Raw genomic sequence first — 14,868 nt, 5'->3', positions numbered from 1 at the left:
TATTTGCCAATCAACAGTATATATATATATATATATATATATATATATATATATATAGAGAGAGATTACAAGGAACCAAACAAGAAAATGAAAAGAATAAACGAGGATGACTGAAACTGTAGCAATGATGGGCAAATATCAATTCTCAGAAGTTGAAACTGATAGATAGTTTAGCGGCCCATTGTGTATAATGTTACAGATCATTGTTCAAATTTCTGATACATTTTGGAGGTTATACAATGTACATACGGACAACATAGTTTATATAACAATCTTGTAACTAACAATGAAGGAAACAAACTTGTTATTAACGGCAAACTGTCAATTGGAAGGAAATGATATACTTTACATTGGAATTCAACTTTCAAAGAGGGATTCTGCTGAACTCCATGTGATGCAAACTCACTTCTCATCCACCAAGTTTCCACAAGACAATTGCATCAATATACTGATATTGCACAACTGGTAAATAAAGTTATCATTTATTAGATAAGATGTAGAAGAAAAGCAAATTAATTCGGTAGAATCCAACATCATTGGCATGGAGGGGCAATGTGGAATAGTATCATCATGCCAAATCATTGAATAAAAGTACTAAGTGTCTAAGTGACATCAAAATAGTATTCCCAAGATGAGTGCTATTTTCACATGTCTGTCAATGAATGAGCATTAAACCAACCCCCTCTCCTAGAGAAAGCAATAAAGAATGTCATCTTGGAAGGAAAATTGAGAACATAGAGTGCGTGTTTGGTATACAGAATTTGACCGGACAACATTAAATAATGAAAAAAGAAAATATTGTTTGTAATGTTCTCCAGTCATGTCTAATACTGCTTATCAAACATGTTGGGAATGTCGAAATTGAACATAAATTTAAAATGAGAAAAAAAAGTACCTGAATTCCCCCAAAATGTCACTCCTCAGATGCTTCTTCTGTATCAGACAAGGGCAAGAGGGTGCAAGTACCAAGCACATGCCCATTAAGGCACACATAATACTCAATGCAGTCCTCATAAGCACCTAACCGGCAGCTGGCACTCGATGGTATCATCTTTGCTTGTAGCATGTTCCACAACTTTGCCTTGCAATAGGGACACACCTCTGTAGGATGAAGTGGAGCGCCTCTGTCAATCAGCTTTTTCCTTACCTTTGACATTGCAAAGCATTGAAATATTCCACGAAAGAATCCAATGTCCCCTTCATCCCCTTGGTCAAGATGTTCACAAGGATCAGACACATACAAAACATCTGTTCTGCATTGTGATAACAGAAAGCTTTTTCCGGACGTCCTTGAGAATCGTGTCCTATGGACAAAGTGGCCGGGAACGTCAAGGTTATTGAACAAGTTACCCTTGCTACATCCAGAACAGTATATTAGCAGTTTCCCGAGTGCCCTCCAGTTCCCATCTATGCTATGACTCCCACTAGATTGCAAATCAAGCGTCATCTTAGGAGCTCGTGTCCTACAAAACTCCTTCCACAGGACTCGCTTAGCAAGATCATCGAACCATTTGCATGCACAAGAAAGCGTTGCAATCAATACAGGGTTCCAATTTAAGTGGTGAAAAACTAGGAAAATGACTTCTTCACTGAGATGCCCTTTAGTGCACAGACAACTTGCCGAGTGTATGCAGCGGTATTGCTTTGTGAGAATCATAGTCTTCACCTGCTAATGGCAACAGGAATAAATAGGTATCTTTTATTCTGAAATTCAATATCAGCCGCAATCGAACAAGTGATATCATCATAAATGGTTTATTACAAATCTAATGGAAGGCCTGAATAAAGAGCAGCAACAAGGAAATTGACAGCTTGACCAATCTTGAGGCCAAAATCTTTAAAACGTATTAGTAGCTTAAGTATTGCACCGTACTTCCATTGCAAGGTATACATACATCATTGACAACCTTAGTCTCAGTTTATATATAGTGGCCCAAACTCTTAGAGAAATAAGAATTAAAATGGCATGTTGCAGTATAAATTCTAATTACTTAATTAGTTTGTGACTTGTTGGATTTTTTAAGGTTAAGACTTAGGATTCTAAAAATAAATAATCCCTCACAAGGAATAGTAACAACCTATCAGCTTGTATTATCTGGATCTAAAGCCCCAACATTCTTTGAGAACTCCTTATAAGAGTTTCGAACAAAATTTTCTGATCTCCAGCTCATACTTGATCTGGAGACATTATAAATGTTGTGATTAGCTTGTGACTTGTTGGATCTAAGGTTAGGACTTAGGATATTTTAAAAATAAATAGTTCCTCACAAGGGCAATAACTGCCTTATCAGCTTGTATTATCTGGATCTAAAGCCTCAACATTTTTTGAGAACTTCTTATAAGTGTTACCATCAAAATTTTCGGATCTCCAGCTCATACTTGATTGGGACGCATTCATTGGAACTCAGAGAGCACATAAATGAATTTGATTCACTCCTTTTCCCTTCCTGAAGTAACTCTCATCAATTAGCACTAGCTTGAAACAAACCTTTAGTAAAATTCAGGAAAAAGAACTGATTGTATAGTACATAAGATAGTCATGCAAAAATATATTTTATTGTTGAATAGAGCATCAACTTCAAAGAGACTAGGCAAACAGGCATACCCATATTGGTGGAGGTGGTTTGATGTTTCAATGATTCCTACCCGATTAATCAGAGCTTCTGTATTTATCATCAACTTCATTGATGCTCATCCAGAAGATAATGGATGAATTGGTGCAATGAATAATCTGATATTGAATTGAATGAATTTAAAAAAAGAATATGTGCTTGAGCTGTCGAATCAGAAGATCAACTTTGGGAAACATTAAGCGCTTCATGTCGAAGAGGAAGCTAGAATGCTAAAACTGAGATGAGATCTAATCTCCAATTCTTCTTTAATAGCTTAGAATAGAGCAGTCAGCTATTAACTGATTGGTTGTAAATTTGAATCTTACTTGGAGAAGGAAACGATAGCATCTAACCCATTTTCATTTTGCAGTAGTACTTCTTCTTTCCATGTGTTGCTGATTGTATAAGTAGTAGATGGGTTTGACTACTTCATGCATGATCCACTTGACTCGAGAAGATATAGTTTAGTAAGTAGAGCTCAACGCTTGTGATTGTCAGGGAAGTTTTAGAGTAGACAGTCCACTTTGACTAGTTAAGTAACATACTTTTTAACTGTGGTTTCTTGCTTCTTTATTTATGTTAGGAGGCATTTTAGGTGGTTGCTTATTCTGCATATGTCAGTTGTTCAGGTATGATAATCTCCAAGTTATGCAAGAAAGAACTACAAAGCTTCCAGAAAAAGTAAGAAACTCAAGGACCAATATGCAAACCTTGTGATTGTTGAAACATTTGACATTTTCAATATGAAGTTTAGTTATGAGTTTCTTACTCACCAGTGGTCATCATTCATCCCCTCGAAATAGAAGCGAAGAAAAAGAAAGAAATTGATAGTAATTCATCTACTTCGTAACTAAAAGAATCACATGTATTTGAACTTCTTTAAATTGTTTATTTCTAAAGAAGACACATTATATGCAATAAAACCAGATCATACTTGGTGCCAGAAGAAAACCAACATCAAGAAACAAGCAAAACACAAACGAAAAAAAGAGTATCATTCATACCACATCATAGTACAAAAAAATAAACAATAAATAAAAAATTATAAGAAATGAAGGGAAATAAGTGTAATATATACACAAAGCATCTTACACTAATACCACCTAATTTCCAAAATTTTTAAAGCTACGAGTTAAAAATCCAACTAAAGTAACACATGATAGTCAAGTGAACCTGCATTCGTTATATCAAAGTTCCATTAAACCCAAGCTCATGCTGTATTAGAACAAAAAACCACTTCATTTTCCTCATAAATACACAGGACAAGCACAAATTTCCCCTCAGAATAGATTCTTCAAGGACCCCATAAGATCAATTTTTGATTAAAAGAAAACATACAGTTTGACTTCAAAATAAACAAGCATGAACTGGGCCAGATCGGAATAATCTTGAACTCAGCCCCCAAATTCTAACCTCAGCTCAAATTCAGTACTTTCAGCATCTGCCCAGAAATCTTAGCCAAGAAACCCACCTACAAGAAAAATGATTTCAGGGATGCATGTAAATGCAAGGACAAAAGTCCGAAAATAGGTCAAATAAAATTGGAAAAATTACCTGAATACGAGCAACAAATACTGACTTATTAAAGGGCCGATTTTTGCCAAAAAAGAAAAAGGAAGTTACAGTCCTGACTTATTAAAGGGTCGATTTTTGCCAAAAAAAAAAAAAGTTACAGTGTCGGAATCTGCAAAATCTAGGAGGTTAAGAAAGGGGTTTGACGATTTATACCTGCAAGAAAAAAATTTAAATATATTTGTGGTGAATGAAAAAGGAGAAAAAATGGTGATTACCAGATAATGTTATTTTGCATTAAAATAATTCAATTACTGGGAGTAGACTAAGGCGATCAGGTCATTCAGGTGTAGCTAGGGGTGGGCGCGAGTCGATTCGAATATTTAGCAAATGGAATCGTCAAGTCCAAATATAATTATGGAACCGATCGGGTTCGATTCCGTTCGGTTCTGTACCATAATTAAATTTTTTAACATTTATAACATTATATAAATACAACTAATGACACATTCAATGGTTTTGAAATGTCAGAAACTGGTAAACTACCTTGTTCAAATGATCACTATGGTCAAAATTTCGGTTGGCTCGGAGGTCATAGTGTCGGTCGACGATTGAATAGGTTTTGGAATATCAGCGAAACTGCGAGAGTCAAAACAGCGTTATGCACTTTAGTGTAGTTGTTTATGGTTATTTAGTGGGTTGGATCTTGTTCGGCTAAGATATGAAAAATAAAATGAGTAATTTGGTCAAAAATTAAAAAATTAGAAATAAAACAAATTATTAGGCCAAAATTTTGGATTTGAAATTGTTAATTTGTTTAGAAAAAATTAAAATTAAAATAATTTGATTTATTTAATATAAAAAAAATTAGAAAGATTCGGTTCTTATTAGATTCTTCGATTCTTGGTCTAGAACCGAGAACCGAACTATACCCGTCGGTTCTCAATTCAAATACCCGTTCGGATATTTAATTTGACAAAAATCGTCGAGTTCGATTCGAGAGATTTGCCCAGCCCTAGGTGTAGCTAACATATCGAGTTGGCTTCGTTGAATAATTTCTCCTCGTTGGTTGAAAATAGTTACCTCTCATTCGACCGTAATGAATTTTTCCTCTACTACGCCTACGGACTGCTTGCAGGTTTTCGGAGCACAAATGTTTTCGTACTAAAGTCAAAATTACATTGTATTTTTTACAAGAAATGGTTGACTTGTACAATATGTGTGTGTGTGTGTATATATGATTATTTTTGTTAACTACTGCTTTAAAACTCCTCATACATCTATTAAGACTTGTGTTTCTATTTTGAAATATTAATATTATTAAGTTGAGTAGCTTAAATTCTTATATGTTGTATAAGTATTTATGTTTATTCGATATGGGATTATTTTCTCTTAAAAAATATTATTTAGAATTCCTCTTTTCCATTAGTTCTCTTCTATAAGACCACTACCAAAGTTAATTTTTTATAAAATTATTATTGTTGTCAATATTTATATCTAGTTGAATTCTTTCTTTTGCTTTTATTCAACTTTGATTTTCATCATAAAAATTGTGTCTGACTAATTTTAATTTGAAAGGAAGAGAACCATTTGGTATGGATTAGATTTTAATTTAAGTTAAAGTCAATAATTAATTTTAATCACATATTTTGTGAGATCCACAATTTTTCAACCACACGTTTCATTTACTTTTATTGAAATTTACTAAAAAAATGATTTTATTCCCTACCAAATAGGGAAATAATACCTCCAACAAAGCACTTGTGAAGACAAACGAGGAGAAGATTTCTCAACGCATGAAATATAAAATCGATGCATTTGTTATTCAAAAGAAGTCTAAGTAAAGAAGTATAACTAAAAGTATTTTCTATACTATGAAAAAGGAATTTAAACTTAAGTTGCTTTAATAGTTTGTGTCATTTGAAAGTATAATATTTAAGCTCTTTTCTAAATATAAAACTAGTTCTAGGCTACATGCAATGCATGCTATTTTAATATTTTTCTCAAAGTCACGTACTATTTTTATTTTATTTTATAGTTTATCCCTCTTGGATGACCTCATAAATTAGACGTATCTTTTAGATTCAACTATTGTATTTCTGTTTTACCACGTTGAGTTTCCTTGTCCTTGTTGTCATCATACTATTTTGAGCTTCTGAATATTGAACGAACATTCATATGATCCTCTTGCTCCTACTTGACATCTTTTCTTTCTTGATTTATTGATAAGCTGATCTTTCAGATAAATTCCTCTCGTTAAAGGATTGAATATCTTGTTCATTTATTTTGATAATCCATACGAGAAAATGTTTCTTATGAATCTTCGTAAGCACAATAGAAAATTTTAATTTGTTATTATTGATTAGGTAATTGAGATATGATAAATAAGCCTAGTGTCTTCTTATTTATAATTGTTGAATGTTGATTATATTGGACATTGTGAATTTAAGTATATTGTGCAAATTTTATTCTCACCTCGTATCCATTTTAACATTCTCCTCCAACCTATTTGAATTTATATATTGCTTCTTAATAACTTAATATTAGATGCCATAACACATTGATCTTATTAATTCCCCTCGGTAGAAATTAAAATTAGATTATTATTTTTCATTATTTATAGATTTTAATAAAAGTTGATATAATGTATAGTTGAAAAGTTGTAGATCCAATAAAATATGTGGTTAAAATTAATTGTTAACTTTGATTTACATTAAAATTTTGATTTTAATCCAAATCAAGCAACGACATAATTGTTATTGCTTGTAAAAAAAAAAAAAAAAGTTACTTATGAAGTGACAATAAGTATAGATATAGAAACTAAACACGGTGAATATTTCCAAAAGCTAAGTTTCTATACTGCGATTCTAAATTTGTCGTTGAATATATGAGCGTTAATCCAATGTCATGTCAAGATTATTCATTTAGAGGTCGAATTAGCACAAGCTATTGAGTTTGTAGATATTTTTCTAATAAACTTATAGACAAGTGTATTTTTCTAATAAGATTCAAGGACAAATCTTCATCAATTTGGGAAGAATGATGGAGATGGATTAACTAGCTTTATTATTATAATAATCATTTTTTATATACCTTTTCATTGTCTTTTTTTTTTTTTTTATAAATTTGTAGTTATTGGGCACTTTTATTGTTTTCTAAGAATGGAGGGATCAAGTTACAATTTGAAATCATTTAACTTCAAAATTTAAACCATAAAAAGAATGACCTTTTTTGTTAAGAAACGTTTTAACCTTAGCAAACAGGCTCTTATGTTTTTTGGCTCTTACTAAATAAATAAAAGAAAAAAGGTCCTACCGGGAGTCGAACCCAGGTCGCTGGATTCAAAGTCCAGAGTGCTAACCACTACACCATAGAACCATCATTTGTTAATTTTTTTTACAATATTTTATACATTTCTTTTTGGAGAGAATAACATTTTCACCTTCTTTTGTGGAATTTGCACAAATTAGATATCAGAAAAAATATGTATAAACTTCTCGTGTTTATTTATGCTTTGCTCGTGCTTTTCGAAACATTACTATACTATTCTAAAGTAGACTCTTTTCTTTTTCGTTTATCCCAAATTATAAATCACTTTTCTTATTGCAGTATGGTTAATTTCTTAATCTCTCCTTATTTAGCTCATGTTTGATGTTTGGCTCTCTTTAAATTAAAATTCTTTAATTGTCATACTCATTTTTAACCACATATTTACACGATTGATATTTCGCACGTAAATCTACATTTTTTATGCTTTTTAATTACATATTCTCTAAAAAATCAATATCTAAAATATTATTTTCTCCCAATTTCTCTTTATAAGGGCCATCACACAGGAGCTTAGTGCATCTTGTTATCAATAAGTATGAAATATGATGATTCAATGGAGGGATATATCAAGAAAAACACAAGTGGAATTTATAATTCCAACAATATTAATTAAGTTTTCTTAATTTGTGTAAAAATTGAAGCAACCTTATCTTTGTGAGATGGAGGGAGTAATATTTTCCTTTTTTACTCAGTCAAAGAAAAATTCTACTTGTACATAATTATTGCACATAATGGTGTCATAATGTGATGTGGCAATCATCCAATTATTGATGTGTAAGTGTGAAATTTAAATTAAAGGTTAGATCTAGTACCACGTGTAATTATGAACACCATTATGTAGACAATTATGTATATGTAGCACTTCCCCTCAGTCAAATTCAAACATTAATTTTAGTCGCACATTCATAACTATTACTCCCTCCGTCCTTAAAAATAGTCCTATTTTTCCCACACATATTAAAAAAATTTAGTTAATATAATTAAAATAATAAATTTTACTATCATTTTCTTAACATACTCCAACATTAATGCAATCAATAGGTCATTATGTCCCTCATGGGATGGTCGAGTTGGTGGAGTAGGTGGGCGTAGAGGTCTTTGGTCATGAGTTCGATTCTCCTTACCAACACTTTCTCAGTCGAGCATGTTGCACGGGGTATATCTAGTGCGGTTTACCTGACTGGCGTGATTTGCAGGTTATTACGTCAGCTCGAGAGTTTACCCAATGTGCACTCGAAGGGTAGCGATTGCGGATTCCCCCGTCATAAAAAATAAATAATAATAATCAAGGTTATTAAATTATATTTGAGATAACAAAGCACATTGAATAGGGACATATTATGAAACTAATATATTAAATATACTCTCAAATAATAATCATGACTATAATTTGGAATGAACGAAAAAGAAAAATATGAATATTTTTATGGGACGGATAAAGTATTCATTTATTATTCACATATTTTATAAGACTCATTAAAATTCCTCTTAAAAATTATTAATAATTTTAGACGAAGAAGGCTTAACACCAAAGAAAAGAGCCATAAAGTCTAAACAAAAACGTGATGATACGTTACTCACGATCTATTGGGAGTTATTTCCAATCTACTTAAGCTATCACTGTATTAAGAAAAGAAAAATATTACATAGTTTTCTTAAATCTTTCTCTTTGAAAAAAAAAAAAATTCTAAAAACTTTTATATTTTGTGGGCTAATAAAGTTACAAGGGCTTTATAAAATAGAATTCATCTCCTATCTGCAGTGGACAGGATAAAAAATTTCAACTGCTGATGTGATAAAGAGAATCGTAAGTATGATTTTCTGAATGTATGAATGATGTAGAAAATCATAAGCAAAGTTCTCTTGTCAAATCAACATTATGAATTTTTTATCTTGCTCGCTGCAGGGAAGAGACCAAATCTGCTTAATAGAAAAAATGAAATACCTATTATAACTCTGAATTCATAAACGCCTAGAGCAATTGACAGTTAAGTAAATTAGTATACGATATGATTAGTCTTTATACGGTCCAGCACCATGAACATGATTGTAATTGAAAGAAATGGTCACAATAGTTAGCTAACTTGGCAACTTGCAGTATATATCTGATGGCATAAAACTTCTCAAGCCAAAATAAATAAATAAATAAATAAATTAATTAATTATTTTAACATTAATTTGCACCAATAATTGATCAACTGCCTCCGGTAGATAGAATAAAAACATCTCAATGCTGAAATGACAAAGAGAATTGTAAGTATGATTATCTAAATTTATGATTGTTTCAGAGAATTATAAGTAAGATTCTTTTACAACGTCAATAGTGAAAATTTTTATCAATATGTTTACACTAATACTTAGGGTGTGTTTGATTGCAAGCACGAAATTTGAATGGAAAGAAAATAAGTTCTAGGCAATTGAATATTTAAAACTTATTTGCATGAAAATTATTTATTAAGTGTGTTTGATTGATCTAATATTCAACATATAAAATATTATACTTTTCTATCTTTTATTGATGGATAAATAAAAAAAGAAGGGATAGATGGGAGTGAGTGAATCACTTAAAATATAAAAATCCACACGACCCTAAAGAAAATATTTTACTTGGTTTTTAGGAAATTTGGTTACATAACTAACTTTTAAAAAAGCGTAAATAGCACAAACGTCACTACCTTTCATTATTATTGTGTAATACATCTACACCTTCCATTTTTTCACATTTCCATCCTTAACTACACATTTGATTACGCAAACCATTCTTCCATTCAAATCTGCCGTTTAGTGTAAAAGGAATTTCTCTCTCTCTCTCTCTCTCTCTCTTCCAAAATGAAAGGGTTTTTTCGTCTCATAAAAACATTTTTCCAATGGTAATTATATTACCACTATAAATTTTACTAAATGCACCACAATTTTCTTATTTACTAAAATATGTTTAAGTAAAATTACATAATTAAAATTTTAATATACTTTTTAATTAAATAAATTATTGTTATACCACAAATATAAAGTCTAATTTCTTTCTTTCTTTTTCCTCAATATCTCATTGTTCATAGTTTTCCCGACAGCTTTTGCCTTTTTCCACGGCGATAAGACAATCTTTTCCTTCGCGGTAAATGAATTTATTTTTCAAGTTTGAAAATTAAGAATCTGAATTTTTTGTTGAGTTAAACAAATTTGTTATGATTTTAAAACAAATATGTAAGATTATGATTTTTAATTGTTAAATGAGTTTATGAATTTACACGTATATATACTCACCATAATTTCATGAATTGCGTGCATTCATCATATGGGATATACACAGGTTGCACCACTCATTACCATGAATTGCATGTACATAGATAAACTGTAAATGAATTTGTGTATATGTAGGTGCGTCAGTTTTCATGAATTTTTGTTTATGAGGTATATGAATTTTCGAAAGTTGTTCTTAATCAATAAGAAGTTTTTATTGTTATATTGTATTTTTTACATGATCGTAATAAATTTAATTTTTTTTATAATATTGTTGTCAATAAAATTTCTTAATTTCCACCTTAAAGTGTTTCCAAAATAGACTTCCAGGAATTAAAAATGACATTGCGAATACATTAAAAATTCATATTTCGAATAATAATGGTAACACAAACAAATTACTGACAACTTCAAAGGATCGTTTCAGACATATTAATTATTTGTAACAAACATTCAATTTATTATGGGATGGTGTTCTTCACAGATCTTCTAATTTCAATTGCTGTGAAATAAATGAAGGGAAAGGTTGAGAAAATGAGGATTAATATTGGTGATAAGTACAACACAATATTATATTATGTTCTTTTTCAATTTTGTTTTATTGAAATAGAAGTATAATTATAAGTTTATTGTGGTGTATTTATTAAAAATATACTTTAATTGTGGTGTAATTATAATGTGCTGTAATAATTAAAATTTGTAATGGTAATATAATTAGCCTTTTCCCAATTTTCCCCACCTGAAACAAGGTCGTCTTCCCTAACTAACAATAACTATAAACTAATGGAATAAATATGAATTAAGTTATAAATTATTCCACTAAACATATGAAAAAAGACATAACATTGTATTTCACCATAGACAGAACAATGGCTACTATAGCGGTGAAACCCATTGAATTTGAATGGTGAAGAATAAATTGAATACGTGGTCGATGAACTGAAGATATTCGTTCCCATTTTAGCTTGCAACTAAGGGTGAAATGAAAAGAACAATGGCAACTATAATTTTGTAAACTACCCATCAAATGTCAATGGTGAATTACCCATGAAATTTCAATGATTAAGATAAATCGGAGCTGTTCATCCTTAGTTTAGCTTGAAATTAATGTCGTGATAAATATCCCTATCGATTAATATGTTTGGCGCACAACATCCCTATCTTTAAAATTGTTTGGGGTATAACATCTCTACCTTTTATAGCGATTGTGAAAAAATTCCCCACCACAGAGCCTATTCCAACACTGCAGAACCTGAACAAACTTTAGTTCTGTCTTCAATTCTAACATTTCTTAGTACACAATTGCCTATTCCAATCAAACCATCACCAATTTTTGGATGTCTGTCCCCAGAAGCTTTTCCAGTGCCACCCCAAAGTCACATTATGCAAAATTGACACATTACTTTCGATAACTATTGCTTCAGCCAAAAGAAGAATTACGAAATGAAAAATAAAAATACCCAACACAAAAATAACAACTTACCTTTGCTTCACTTTATACTTTCATCGACGGTGAGGAGAAGGGAAATAATGTTGAAGTCGAGAAAGATTGTTCAAGCGAGAAAAAAGAAACTGCTCATGGAAAAAAAAAAAAAAAAATTGTATGCATTGGGTCACGTTTGGTGTCAAGGGAAAATGGGGGAAATTGTTTTAAGAGAAAAATGCCCTTTCATTTTGGATTAAAAAAAGGAATTCTTGTTAACTTAACGACAGTTTTGGATGAAAATAAATTTATCCCTTCTCCGACGCATTAACTATTTAGAAGAGTGGACACATTTATCATTGTATATCCTAAGTTGTTATTTATCATTTCTATAAAATAACAACTCAAAGGTCTGTGAAAAAATCAAAAGTTTGGGATCGCTACTGCATTTATCTATAAAATAAATAAAAGTGAATTGTTGGAGTGCTCTTATTGAAAATGTGTTGAGATTCATGATTTAACTTAATCATCACCCAATTAATTTCACAAAAAGAAATTTAAGATATTACCCACTTTCTGACTCAATTCTCAAAATTTAGCTAAATACCTCTCTCGAGCATTGAAAATAGCCAAAATTGAGTATATTAACTATTATGCATTTTCTATACCGTTAGTGTATGTTATCAAGTTTTGTAATATAAAATAAAATAAGGATGTCAAACTCACGGGGTTGATATTTAATTCCTGCTAGGTATTATAATTATTTTAGCTTCTATTTTATCTAGACAATCAAATTTTAGAATCAATGTTTTTACACAAATCTAACGATGGATGTGGAGCCAAATTCAGCTAAATCAATGCAAGTTATATGAGTGATTTATCGAAGTGAAAAACTTAAAAAATGATTTCATCGCACTATCAACAATATTTTTCAAATTTTTAGTTACTTCTTTCAATTTTTCCTAAGGTTATAAGCAAGAACCCTAAATTAATTATATTCCTTCTCTAGAGTGCCGAATAGAACATATCTTCATATTTTAACTTTAATATCTCTATTCTGAATCAAAATCTAGAAATTATCAAACATGTGATTCTTAGATGAAATAAGCCTCAAAGATACTATACTTTCTCTCGAAATCTATAAAATCCAGGTTGTATTATTTTTAGATCAGCATAAATTTTCCTCTCTAGTGCCGAAATTTAAAGCATCAAATCATTCAATTATTGAGCGGGTAATTGAATGCAATGAGCAAAAATTAAAACAAATAAGCTCTTAGAAAAACTAAAAGAAATAATTATATTAAAATCCAAATATACCTCAAGTTAGGTTATATCAAACCTTAGTTCAATAATTTAGTTCATGAATAAGAGAAGAGACATAATTCAATCCAATAATAAGAAAATGGAGAAGGAAAAAAAAAAAAAAAAAAGAAAAAAACAAGTTTGTGCTAACTTCACAGTGCCGCAACATATATTTTCAGGGCACTGCGGCGTTAGATCTCTGTTGCTTCTGGTCGTGGCTGGCGCTGGGGTGCCATGTGTCTGGCGTCGCAATGCCAATCTTCCTTTTGGTTCTTCAAAGCCATGGCACTGTTGGGCCAATATGATTGTCCATTTTTTTTCTCGAGTCGTGGCACTGCAGTGTTGCAGCACCATTTTTCACCTTTGATCATTTTGGCTTTTGTTTTTTCTTCTTCTTCGACCTTGTTTCCTTCCCTTCCTCTTCTCCTTTACTCCTTGATTCCTTTAAGCATCAGCTTTCACCGTTGACAGGATTCCTTTAAGCATCAGCTTTCACCATTTACACTCCTGTCAACTTTAGCTCATTTTCAAGCTCTGAACTTATCGTTTTCACCAAGTTACCTGACCTATAAAACAATACGAACACACATCAAAACATTCTAAATTGCTCAAAGACAACAAAATCTTGAGTTTTAGTGGTATTAAAACAATGAGTGTAAAACACTCACCATTAACCTACTGTATATCTTTTTTTCGATTATTTTAATTCCATTAATTTTTATGAGAATAACTTGAAGAGACACCTAGGATTGGAGTATATATCTACTAGGATTCTTGCTATCGAGTTTATATTTTGTATGACTTCTAGGAGATTAAATACTTCACTAAGTAAACAATTGGTGATCAAACAAATAAAAGCTATTAAATACAAATTTAAAAGCACGGCATGAAATGGGTAATACAAATTTTTAAAGCAAACATTGAAATTTATAAGACTAAGGTTAAGCTACATCATTCATCTTAAGATTTAGAATTTTAGTCTATACTGGAGAATTAACAAAAACTATGCATAATTGAGGAAATTCTAAAAAATACATGTATCTCGTCTCCGATTGAATTTTGAAATGAACTCTTGCTTTGAGCTCTTCCTCCTCCAATTTTCCCCAATTTTTCTATAAGTTTTCTCTTAGTTTTGCACTTATTATTTTTCCCTCTTTTTAAGCCTCTCCATTATTTGTTTATGGAAAAGTCCGATTTGATTCACCAAAAAGCTGTTTTTATACGCTCGTAGCCATAGGAAAATGTGACGTCCATATTATCCTTGAAAGTCATGTCCAAGCAAAATCTCGAAAATGCCCTATTTGTATATGTTGGAATGCAGAAGCAGAATTACCAAGAAGTAAAAAAAAAATTTAATAACATGATCGTTTAGATATTCACGTGTATATTATATCAAGAATAAATGATTTGAACTTTTATCTAAATTCGATGATCAATTCTTGAATTAATTTT

General features: G+C 31.0%; 1 protein-coding gene and 1 non-coding gene across 8 annotated transcripts; both read right to left on the bottom strand.

Moving 5' to 3' along the window:
- Window positions 1–88: 88 nt before the first annotated feature.
- Window positions 89–4,243, bottom strand: LOC111396947 (EID1-like F-box protein 2). Of its 7 annotated transcripts, XM_023023574.1 has the most exons (5): window positions 4,167–4,243; window positions 4,026–4,083; window positions 3,386–3,405; window positions 896–1,666; window positions 89–462 (listed from the first exon to the last, which is right to left on the bottom strand). In XM_023023574.1, exon 4 carries the CDS (start codon window positions 1,655–1,657, stop codon window positions 914–916), a length of 744 nt encoding a protein of 247 aa, XP_022879342.1. In that variant the 5' UTR covers window positions 1,658–1,666; window positions 3,386–3,405; window positions 4,026–4,083; window positions 4,167–4,243; the 3' UTR covers window positions 89–462; window positions 896–913. The 7 variants fall into 7 exon arrangements, with proteins under 7 accessions (XP_022879342.1, XP_022879341.1, XP_022879339.1 ...); XM_023023573.1 differs by lacking the exon at window positions 3,386–3,405 and having other exon boundaries at window positions 3,951–4,083; XM_023023571.1 differs by lacking the exon at window positions 3,386–3,405 and having other exon boundaries at window positions 896–1,669.
- A 3,187-nt stretch (window positions 4,244–7,430) lies between these two features.
- TRNAQ-UUG lies at window positions 7,431–7,502 on the bottom strand. The gene has a single exon. It is a non-coding gene; the product is annotated as a tRNA-Gln (tRNA).
- Window positions 7,503–14,868: the final 7,366 nt, after the last annotated feature.

This window comes from Olea europaea, chromosome 7, assembly GCF_002742605.1.
Source record: "Olea europaea var. sylvestris chromosome 7, O_europaea_v1, whole genome shotgun sequence".
In the NCBI taxonomy this organism is placed as follows: domain Eukaryota; kingdom Viridiplantae; phylum Streptophyta; class Magnoliopsida; order Lamiales; family Oleaceae; genus Olea; species Olea europaea.
This window is presented reverse-complemented; position numbering and strand designations above follow the sequence as displayed.